Source organism: Octopus sinensis, linkage group LG24 (genome assembly GCF_006345805.1).
Source record: "Octopus sinensis linkage group LG24, ASM634580v1, whole genome shotgun sequence".
NCBI classification, from domain to species: domain Eukaryota; kingdom Metazoa; phylum Mollusca; class Cephalopoda; order Octopoda; family Octopodidae; genus Octopus; species Octopus sinensis.
Window position 1 is genome coordinate 17,410,260 of NC_043020.1, and position 12,500 is coordinate 17,422,759.

The 12,500-nt window shown below is 37.9% G+C and overlaps 1 protein-coding gene across 2 annotated transcripts in view; it reads left to right on the top strand.

Moving 5' to 3' along the window:
* The window catches only part of LOC115224094 (lymphocyte expansion molecule-like), a 78,526-nt gene that overhangs the window by 35,659 nt on the left and 30,367 nt on the right, over nt 1–12,500 (top strand). For both annotated transcript variants that reach the window (XM_036512865.1, XM_036512866.1), the window contains exon 7: nt 7,916–8,047. In XM_036512865.1, the coding sequence (XP_036368758.1) occupies nt 7,916–8,047 (132 nt within the window). The remainder of the gene's footprint in view (nt 1–7,915; nt 8,048–12,500) is intronic.

Sequence of the window (12,500 nt, forward strand, 5' to 3'; positions counted from 1 at the left end):
GAATTTCAATTGTTTGAGGTTTTTGTAAGCATCGTAAATGGTGAAGGTTGTTGACTCAGCTTTCAAAATCAGTTCTTTCAATTGCAGATAGTTCAAACAGACTTGGATGAGGTTAGTCCTTATCTCTGTGGAGGCGCATGGCTTAGTGGTTAGGGTGTCAGCATCATGATTGTAAGATTGTGGTTTCAATTCCTGGACCGGGTGACGCGTTGTGTTCTTGAGCAAAACACTTCATTTCATGTTGCTCCAGTCCATTCGGCTGGCAAAAATGAGTAACACTGCAATGGACTGGTGTCCCATCCAGCTGGGGAACACATACACCATAGAAAATGGGAAACCAGGCCCATGAGCCTGGCTAGGCTTTCAAAGGGCGTATTTATTTTTTGTAGAGGCACATGGCCTAGTGGTTAGAGCAGTGGATTCATGGTTGAGGGATCGTAGGTTTGAATCTCAGACCAGGCAATGTGTGTGTTTATGAGTGAAACACCAAAGCTCCATGTGGCTCCGGCAGAAGGTAATGACGAACTTCTGCTGACTCTTTCGCCACAACTTTCTCTCACTCTTTCCTCCTGCATCTTGCAGCTGACCTGCAATGGACCGGCGTCCCATCCAGGTGGGGGACCTATACGCCAAGGAAACTGGGAAACCGGCCCTTATGATCCAGGCGTGGCTCGAGAAGGAACAAACAAGCAACAGTCCTTATCTCTCTGCACTAAAATGCCTTCATCCTCGAAATTCTCTGCAAATTTTGTAACTTCTGCAAGGTTCTTAGCATAGTAATTACAGGCATCCAACTAGCTACCCCATCTGGTCACAAATGGCTGAAACAGGTATCCAATTGTTACCCTGCATGTGTAAGCGAAAGTAGGGTATTGTAAACGCTTGTCTCTGTCTGTTTGTCTATGTTTGCAAAATCACTGGAAAATGACCGAAGGGATTTTCACCAAATTTGGCAGAAATACTCATTGGATGAGTGGCTCGAAATGATGAAAATTTGATTTGATTATCTTCAAACATACATAAATATGCGACTCTGTGTGTGTATGTGTGTGTGTGTGTGTGTCTGTGTGTACACATGCATGTGCATGTGTGTGTGTGCAGTGATGGGGTTGATTTCTTAATTTCACCAGAGTATAAATACCTATAATGGTGATACTTAAAAAAAACATTTTCTTTAAATCAAACTTACAAATTTCCCATCAAGCAGGAGTGGCTGTGTGGTGCACCTGAGCACTGTATACAATAATTTCATTATTATTATTATTATTATATAATAGGCGCAGGAGAGGCTGTGTGGTAAGTAGCTTGCTAACCAACCACATGGTTCCGGGTTCAGTCTCACTGCGTGGCACCTTGGGCAAGTGTCTTCTACTATAGCCTCGGGCCGACCAAAGCCTTGTGAGTGGATTTGGTAGACGGAAACTGAAAGAAGCCCGTCGTATATATGTATATATATATATATGCCTGTGTGTGTTTGTGTGTCTGTGTTTGTCCCCCTAGCATTGCTTGACAACCGATGCTGGTGTGTTTATGTCCCCGTTACTTAGCGGTTCGGCAAAAGAGACCGATAGAATAAGTACTGGACTTACAAAAGAATAAGTCCCGGGTTCGAGTTGCTCGATTAAAGGTGGTGCTCCAGCATGGCCGCAGTCAAATGACTGAAACAAGTAAAAGAGTAAGCAAGTTTAGTCAAACACTTACAAAGCATAATTCAGTTCAATTAAAAAGCATGGGTAAACAACACATTATAAGCCACACTATAATTTGTGAAAAAATCTCCAATGCCTTTTTTTTCATTTTGAATTGCTTTTGATCATGTTTTTTACAGCAGCAGCCTTGATGGTGGCAATCAGATAATCAATTGAAGGATAGAAGGCCTTTATTTTTAGAGCACAGCTGTGCAGTAGGTGGGAGAAATAGGTTACATGGAAGAGCTTAGGGCAAACAGCTTGCTATGTTTTTTCCAGTAGCTACCATCAGCATCAGACAATAGTAGGAGAAAATTTTCTCTTGGAACTGCTATACTTTTTTAGCAAATCATTGATGATCTGAGCAATGACCGTGAAAGATAGAGCTGTCTCGAGTGGTAAACATTCTATTAAGAAGGGGTTTTTTTGAGGATTTTTAACTGAACCAATAAATACATTAAAGTACTTTACTCTTTTACTCTTTTACTCTTTCTTTCTACTTGTTTCAGTCATTTGACTGTGGCCATGCTGGAGCACTGCCTTTAGTCAAGCAAATCAACCCCAGGACTTATTCTTTGTAAGCCTAGTGCTTATTCTATCGGTTACTTTTGCTGAACCACTAAGTTACGGGGGACGTAAACACACCAGCATCGGTTGTCAAGCGATGTTGGAGGGGGGGGACAAACACAGACATAAAAACATAAACACACACACACACACACACATATATATATATACATATATACAATGGGCTTCTTTCAGTTTCCGTCTACCAAATCCACTCACAAGGCTTTGTCGGTCCCAGGCTATAGTAGAAGACACTTGCCCAAGGTGCCACGCAGTGGGACTGAACCTGGAACCATGTGGTTGGTAAGCAAGCTACTTACCATACACCCACAATTTTTTTGCCATCAACAATTGAAAATAACATTTTCATTTGTTAGACAGCTCTTGCAATTTTCAACCGTGTTTGCACTAAGCATATCAACCTATTTTTGGTACATAGATTGAAATGGCAGTGGATTATTAATAGAATCAAAGAGACTTCTTGAACTTAGATTAGTGAACTTGTGCAAAGAAATGTCAGCTTCAAGAAACACTTTAAGATTTATCATTTTCAGTAAATTCAACGATCTGATAGGTAGCTGTTCTATTTTTTTTTTTTTTTTTTTTTTTTTAGATAGTTTTAATATTTTTTGCTTATTCTCTGTAACTCAATGCCTTTTATCATTTGACATCAATGTGGCATAGACTGCAGTGTAACTGGTTTGAAAATATTTCTGTAAATGCAAGGGCTTTTGCCTTCTGACTTGTTTTTGGATTTGGCTTTTGAGTTAAGAGTAGGAAAATCATAATAATCAAAATTAAAATTACTTGAAACAGGAAAAAAGCAGCTCAATGACTAAGGAACTCCACAATCAACTTCAAAGAAATCCAGCAATGCAAGAGCGAAAGAAAATGATTCAATTCAATTAACCTCAGATAAAAATTTACTTAATAGTTAACAACATAGGCGCAGGAGTGGCTGTATGGTAAGAAGCTTGCTTACCAACCACATGGTTCTGAGTTCAGTCCCACTGCATGGCACTTTGGGCTAGTGTCTTCTACTATAACCTCAGGCCGACCAAAGCCTTGTGAGTGGATTTGGTAGACGGAAACTGAAAGAAGCCCGTCGTATATATCTATATATATATGTACGTGTGTGTATATGTTTGTGTGTCTGTGCTTGTCCCTCCAACATCGTTTGACAATTGATGCTGGTGTGTTTACGTCCCCGTAACTTAGCAGTTCGGCAAAAGAGAACGATAGAATAAGTACTAGGCTTACAAAGAATAAGTCCTGGGGTCGATTTGCTCAACTAAAGGTGGTGCTCCAACATGGCCACAGTCAAATGACTGAAATAAGTAAAAGAGTAAAAGAGTAACAAATTTAAATGCTACATAAAAAATATATATCAAAATATTATTGAGAAATAGCTAGCATACTGTACATTTATGTATAGTGAAAAGAATAGCAAAGAAAACTGCTTGCTTTCTATGGTTAATTTAAAATTTTTAAATAAAAGGTGCAAAGGATTAAAACTGTAAGTATATACACTTACAATTGGGTTGTAATAAATAATCTTATTAGAAAGATTACTTTATTGGCCACGCAGGGCTGAACACAGAAGGGACAAAATACAAAGTAAAAGTTTTCTTTCTGGGAAGAAGAGAAGGAAAAAAAGGGTTGAATTCCGATCAAAAGGGGTCGTGAAAAGAAAAAAAAAAGTGGGGCCGATCAATAGGGATCGTGTATCACAGAAATGTCAATGTAAAAAGGGAAAACAGATTAGGTTTGTCCGTAGATAAACAGATAGATAGATACCTATGTTTTGTGATCTTACTGTATTATTGCATTATCAAGAAAGATTTTGTGAAGCCAAATATACAACAAAAACCAAACTTGTATGACTAGTTATGCCATAATCTAAATATGACATGTCTGTTTACACTTCTATTTCCACGCCTTCACAATGCTTTTCTATTAACCTTGATCCAATTGGGTTGTCTGGAAAGTTCATGCTGGTTTTTAAAGGAAAGAAAAAGGTCAATAAATACTTGCCATTACATTTTTAATCAACCAAATATGAACCATTTTGTTGCACAATGCATCTCCATCTTTCCTTCCCAGAATTGAGGTGGTTTCATGGAAAAGAATTCATCAAAGTATCTTTTTATGTCATCTAAGGAATTGAAATTTTTACCATGAAGACTATTCTGCAGAGACCAGAATAAGTGGAAATCTGAATGAGCAATATCTGGTGAATATGGAAAGTGGGGTAACACATCCAAGCTGAGCTGCAGCAATTTTTGTCTGGTTCCCAAAGCATCAAGTGCCGAAAATGAACTTTCTTATCTTCCATTTTAAAGGGTTACAGAATTAACACAGGTTATAGGAACATGAACCTTCTTTCACGAAAAGATAGCTTAAACTGTGCTCTAAATGGAGGTGTAGTCAAATCCTATTTTATGGATTCAACCATGTTCTAAAATAAGTCGAACGGTAAGCTACTATAAATTGGCACGAACTTTCCGGACAACCCAATACAAACATACTTTCTTCCTGTACTCCACTATTCCCCACTTCCTACACTACTAGGCGTAGGAGTGGCTGTGTGGTAAGAAGCTTGCTTATGAACCACATGGTTCTGGTTTCAGTCCCACTGCGAGGCACCTTGGGCAAGTGTCTTCTACTATAGCCTTGGGCTGACCAAAGCCATGTGAGTAGATTTGGTAAACGGAAACTGAAAGAAGCCCATCGTATATATATATGTATATACGTATATATGTGTGTGTGTGTGTGTGTGTATATGTTTGTGTGTCTGTGTTTGTTCCCCTAGCATTGCTTGACAACCAATGCTGGTGTGTTTATGTCCTCGTAACTTAGCGGTTCAGCAAAAGAGACCGATAGAATAAGTACTGGGCTTACAAAGATTAAGTCCTGGGGGTCGATTTGCTCGACTAAAGGCGGTGCTCCAGCATGGCCACAGTCAAATGACTGAAACAAGTAAAGGAGTAAAAAAATAAAGAGTAACTACCTGTCTGCCTAGATCAGTGATTCCCACAGGTGATGCATATGCCCCACCCCTATGTAGAAAGCCCGAGGAAAATTGTGGTGGGGCATTGGATCCAAAATTTTTTCTTTCTGTTTCTTTTTTTTTTTAATAGGACTTGAGATTGTGAAGATCTTTTCCCACAGCAAACATACTATACCTATACTCATCCTAGCCAAACCAATCCCTCAAGCCAAGCAATTGTATGAAGGCTGTTTGCTACAGTATAGCACTATTCTAATGCTTTAGTGTAGATATTTCTTTAACCCTCCTGGGACACCCAGGCTGAGTGATCGGCCCAAGTGATACAAGCTGATACAAGACTTTGAGGTTGATCCATCGGCCCAATGAAACGAATGTTGGGAATGGTTGGTTTTGAAGAGTAATAGCCAATCAGAGATTGTCTTTCAGTATATTTTTTTTATGCTTTTCACAGAAACACTTATGCTTATTATTTTATTTATTTACATGTACTGTGTTGTTTTAGGTTTTCTTATTGTAATAGAAGTGTTGTACTGTTTATAAGCTTTCCTAATATACATAGTTTTACATACTAATAATGTAGTTTTAGGTACTTTATCATTTGTTTTCTACATGCACCTATCATTTTCAGTTTCAACAGAAAAGAGTTTTGATCTTTTTGGCTACACATACCAAAACACCATGTGTCTCAAAAGAGTTAAGAAAAGTATTTAATTATGAAATACTAGAAATAAAGTTTTTTTCCAACTACCATTGGGGCATACATTTTCCTGGAAATTCATAGTGGGGCTTGGGGGAAGAAAGGGGTTGAGTAACACTGACTTAAATGAAACCTAATTATCTTTTACATCAGGGATCCTCAACCATTTTTATTCTGGTGGATCCCCATAGCCATTCGATGTTTCAAAACTAATTTTGTAGATACTCCTTTCAAAATTCTTATTCTGCTTTTCAAACATGCATTTAATATAGGTTGAACTATGTAAAACATTAGAGGAAGACATTGCGCTGTTTCTTGCGATAAACCAATCTAAAGCAAAATTTTTACATGGACCCTTAATATACTACCATAGACTCCCAATTTATTCTTTTGCTTGCATTTTTATATGAACCCTTAATATACTACTATAGACCCCCAATTTATTCTTTTGCTTGCATTTTTACATGGACCCTTAATATACTACCATAGACCCCCAATTTATTCTTTGTTTTGACCCCTTTGTTTACATGGACCCTTAATATACTACCATAGACGCCCAATTTATTCTTTTTGACCCCTTTGTTTACATGGACCCTTAATATACTACCATAGACCCCCAATTTATTCTTTGTTTTGACCCCTTTGTTTACATGGACCCTTAATATACTACCATAGACCCCCAATTTATTCTTTGTTTTGACCCCTTTGTTTACATGGACCCTTAATATACTACCATAGACGCCCAATTTAATTCTTTGTTTTGACCCCTTTGTTTACATGGACCCTTAATATACTACCATAGACGCCCAATTTATTCTTTTGCTGGCATTTTAACATGGACCCTTAATATACTACCATAGATCCCCAATTTATTCTTTTCCTTGCATTTTTACATGGACCCTTAATATACTACCATTGACCCCCAATTTATTCTTTTGCTTGCATTTTTACATGGACCCTAAATATACTACCATTGACCCCCAATTTATTCTTTTGCTTACATTTTTACATGGACCCTTAATATACTACCATAGTTCCCCAATTTATTCTTTTGCTTGCATTTTTACATGGACCCTTAATATACTACCATTGACCCCCAATTTATTCTTTTGCTTGCATTTTTACATGGACCCTTAATATACTACCATTGACCCCCAATTTATTCTTTTGCTTACATTTTTACATGGACCCTTAATATACTACCATAGTTCCCCAATTTATTCTTTTGCTTACATTTTTACATGGACCCTTAAAATACTACCACAGACCACCCCCAATTTATTATTTTGCTTGCATTTTTACATGGACCCTAAATATACTACCATAGTTCCCCTATTTATTCTTTAGCTTACATTTTTACAGGGACCCTTAATATACTATCATAGACCCCCCCAATTTATTCTTTTGCTTGCATTTTTACATGAACCCTTAATATACTACCATAGACCCCCAATTTATTCTTTTGCTTGCATTTTTACATGGACCCTTAAAATACTACCATAGACCCCCCAATTTATTATTTTGCTTACATTTTTACATGGACCCTTAATATACTACCATAGACCCCCCCCCCCAATTTATTCTTTTGCTTGCATTTTTACATGGACCCTTAATATACTACCATAGACCCCCCAGTTTATTCTTTTGCTTGCATTTTTACATGGAACCTTAATATACTACCAGATACCCCCAATTTATTCTTTTGCTTGCATGAACCCCTTTGTTTACAATTTTATTCTGGTGAACTCCCATAGCCATTCAATGTTTAAAAACTAGTTTTATACCTACTTTTTTCAAAATTCCTATTTTGCTTTCTGCGCATTGACTTGCATATGTTTGCAATAGAACACAGATGACCAAAACAAGTAAAAAGATAAAATTCAAACCTATCTACCACAAAATAAAATATTTCCTTGTCTTTTCTTCTTTTCTGTTTAATTTTTCTACCTCCAGAATCGGAACCCAGGCCCTGGTACTTATGAAATCAAAAGTGGAATTGATTCCCTTTTGCAAAAAGTTGTTGGTAATCGTGGTCCATATGAGCTCTTCACTGGTCCTCGAACTCTGAACCTCCAGACAACCAAAGTAAGTATTGCTTTCATTATTGTCGTTGTTGTTGTTTTTGATGTTGCTATTTTCAGCATTATTATTATTATTATTATTATAATTATTATTATTATTCATCATTTAACATCCATTTTCCATGCTAGCATGAGTTGGATGGTTCGAACGGGGTCTGCGAAGCCAGGAGGCTGCACCAGGCTCCAGTCTGATCTGGCAGTGTTTCTACAGGTGGATGCCCTTCCTAACGCCAACCACTCCATGAGTGTAGTGGGTGCTCTTTATGTGCGACGATCGGTTGGTGCTTTTTACGTGCCACCAGCACAGAAGCCAGTCAAGGCAGTGCTGGGAACGGCCACGTTCGGATGGTGCGTTTTACGTGCCACCAGCACAGGTATCACAACTACTATTTCCATTATTATTATTATTATTATTATTATTATTATTATTATTATCATTATTATTATTATTATTATTATTATTATTATTATTATCATTATTTTTATTATTATTATTATTATTATTATTATTATAAAGGCAGTGACCTAACAGAATCGTTAGCATGCTGGGTGAAATGCTTAGTGGTATTTCGCCTGTCTTTATGTTTTGAGTTCAAATTCTGCCGAGGCTGACTTTGCCTTTCATCCATTTGGGGGTTGATGAAATAAGTACCAGTTGAGTACTGGGGTTGATGTAATCAGCTAACCTCTCCCCCCCCCCCGCAAATGTCAGGCCTTGTGCCTTTTGTAGAAAGGATAATTATTTTTATTATTATTATTATATTTTACTTCTCAGAGCTCTCGATCTTACTTGCTCCTGTTAATTCTGTGAAAGCAGACAGCAACCTTTTGTCAAAGGTCTCACAAGGTCTCATATCCATGAATTAAAAGACTTTGTACCTAGATGTTAAGTATCATGGAAAATACTTGACACCCAAGTACCAATCTGAAAATCCTCATTGTCCCCAATGAAGTAGTATTTTGAGCAAGCTCTACACTCATGCCAGTTCCTGTTCCTCCAATATATTTCTCAAACTTGGTTGTTAGTCCCCTTCAAGGCCTCTACAAAAACTGGGATAACAGTTACTCTCTTCATTGCCCATATTCTTGCAATTTCATCTTTTAATATTTTCCCACCTTTCTCTGCTCTTTGTCACCTATGCATGCAGATCAGGCTTTGGCAATATCTATAACCTTAGTTTCCTTTTTTCTTTTATTCACTACAATTTATTATTGAAAACATCACACAGTATCCAATACAGTTCTATATTTAAGAGATGAGGAATTATGTACATTATTTACATTATTTACATTCAACGGATATTTGTCCTCATCTTGTTTGTTGTTAACACAACGTTTTGGCTGATATACCCTCCAGCCTTCATCAGGTGTCTTGGAGAAATTTCAAACCTGGGTTCTCATTCCTAAGGTATTTTCGATGTTATTATTATTATTATTATTATGATTATTATTTATAGGCGCAGGAGTGGCTGTGTGGTAAGTAGCTTGCTTACCAACCATATGGTTCCGGGTTCAGTCCCACTGCGTGGTATCTTCGGCAAGTGTCTTCTGCTATAACTTTGGGCCGACCAATGCCTTGTGAGTGAATTTGGTAGATGGAAACTGGAAGAAGCCTGTCGTATATATGTATATATATATGTATGTGTGTGTATATGTTTGTGTGTCTGTGTTTGTCCCCCTAGCATTGCTTGACAACCGATGCTGGTGTGTTTACGTCCCCATCACTTAGCGGTTCGGCAAAAGAGACCGATAGAAGTACTGGGCTTACAAAGAATAAGTCCTGGGGTCGATTTGCTCGACTAAAGGCGGTGCTCCAGCATGGCTGCAGTCAAAAACTGAAACAAGTAAAAGAGTAAAAGTGTTCAGGTCACTGCTTGGAATTGAACTCGGAATCTTAGGGTTAGTAGCCCATGCTCTTAACCACTACGCCATATGCCCGTGGGCTTTAACCACTACACCATATACCCATGGTCCTTAACCACTACACCATATGCTTGTGGGCCTTAACCTCTACGCCATATGCCCACAGGCATATGGCATAGTGGTTAAGAGCACGGGTTACTAACCCCAAGATTCCAAGTTTGATTCCAAGCAGTGACTGGAACACTAACAATAATAATAATAATAATAATAATAATAATAACATCGAAAAATATCTTAGGAATGAGAACCCAGGTTCGAAATTTACTCAAGACACCTGAAGAAGGCTGGAGGGTATATCAGCCGAAAAGTGTTAACAACAAACAAGATGAGGACAAATATCCATCGAATGTAAATTATGTAAATAACAGTATCCAATATTTTGATGTTGTAGACTGAAAATATCAAGTGTACATAGGATTTGTACTGTCTGTCAAGACACAACAAAGACCTTGGATTGACCGTACTTTACACACTATGCATGCAGTTCCAAGTAAAGCCATTTTTTTGCAACACCCCAAGATTGTAGCGTATTTCTAAAGTGTCTTAATGTTCCGATGACAACAGGAACAACCTTTGTGTTTAATTCTTGCAGCTGCCCCCATCTTGGTAATCTCAATTTTCAGGTCTCCATATTTGTCAACCTTTTCTCTATCTTTCATGATATGTTGATCCGGCACTGCCACGTCGATTATTAGGCACTCATGCTCATCCCTCCTAAAGGCTACTATATCAGGCCTTTGATGCTCTAACACCTTGTCTGTCTGGAAGTCAAAGTCTCTGAGGATCTTTGCCTTCCTGCTTTCATCCATTACCTTTTATGAGGTATTATTATTATTATTGTTATTATTATTATTATTATTATTATTATTATTATTATTATTTGGTGAGATGGCAGAATCATTAGCACATTGGACAGAATGCTTGGCAATATTTCTTCTGACTTTACATTCAGAGTTCAAATTCTGCCAAGGTAGACTTTGACTTTCATTCTTTCAGGGTCATTAAAATCAAGTACTGGGGTTGAGGTAATCAACAATCCCTCCTACCCCAAAATTTCAGGCCTTGTGCCAAAATTTGAAACCATTATTGTTGTTGTTGTTGTTGTTATTGAGAGAACAACAGACACCATCAAAGTGACACTGGGGTACAAATATGCAAAGCCCAATATACCCATCATGACTACCCATGTGACAAGGGTACACCAGACACATGCATTACAACCATATGTATGCAATATGGTGATCTCACATCAAGATAAACAGTGGATGACTTTGCAGGTGGGGCCCAGTTAGAATTTTCTTCAAGGTGAGTAGCCCATGTTGCTCAAAAGGCCCCTGAATAAGGTTTGTTTCAGAACATTGAACAAAACACCCACATTTCCGGAGGTGAATTATTCAAACCCCAAAGAATCCCTCTCAACACATGGCTATGATGCTCCCCCACTACTTCTGCTCATGATCAGAGATGCACATATCATCAGCCACCAAGGGACATGCTCAATTGGTTAAGGTCAAACAACTGACAAGCAAATCTGTGGTATTGAGCAGAATATTTGCTGTAGACCATCTTTTATACCAAGACAAAACAATGTACATGTTAACACTTTCAACAGTTATTATTATCATTATTATCATCATCATCATCATCATCATCAGGGGGCAAGCTGGCAGAATTGTTAACACACTGGACAAAATGCTTAGCAACATTTTATCCTTCCTTATATTCTGGGTTCAAATCACACTGAAGTCGACTTTACCTTTTATCCCTTTTGGGGATTGATGAAATAAGTGCCAGTCATGCACTGGGGTCAATGTTTTGAATTAAGCATGCATTATCCTATAGCTTTGAGATTTTAATGATGTGACTATCTTTCATCATTTTTAGACAAAGGCAGCAAGCTGGCAGGATTGTTAGCATACCAGGCAAAATGCTTAGCAGCATTTCATCTGCCTTTACATTCAGTACAATTAGTTCAAATTCTGCCCAGGTCAACTTTGCCTTTCAGTCTTTCAGAGTTGATAAAATAAGTATCAGTTGAGCACTCGGGTTAATGTAATCAACTAAACCCCTCTACTGAAACTGCTGGTTTCAGTAAATTCAAACTGTACTAAAGTAAATTCAAATTGTACTAAAATCTGAAATCATTATTTATTTTTAGACATTGTAGGGAGAAATCTGGCTGAATTTGGCCAGTTTGAACATAACGCCTTACTTCCCTGGGCATGGACACATTGAAACTCCGACGTCTGGCAACTGACTTGGCAGACACCCATAAAATTATCAACCATCTTACAAACAATAACACTGAGCACCTTTTCAAACTCCACCTGTCTAACACCCGTGGACATGTTTACAAAGTCAGAAAACAGCACAGCTCCCATGACTTTAGGAAACATTTTTTCACGCTGAGAGTTGCTGAAGCATGGAACAAACTGCCTGCATCAGTTGTTAGTTGTCGGAGCACTGCATCCTTCAAAACTTCCATGCTTTCTGAGATTCGCCAACACTGCACCTGATTTTCTCCCCTCCATACA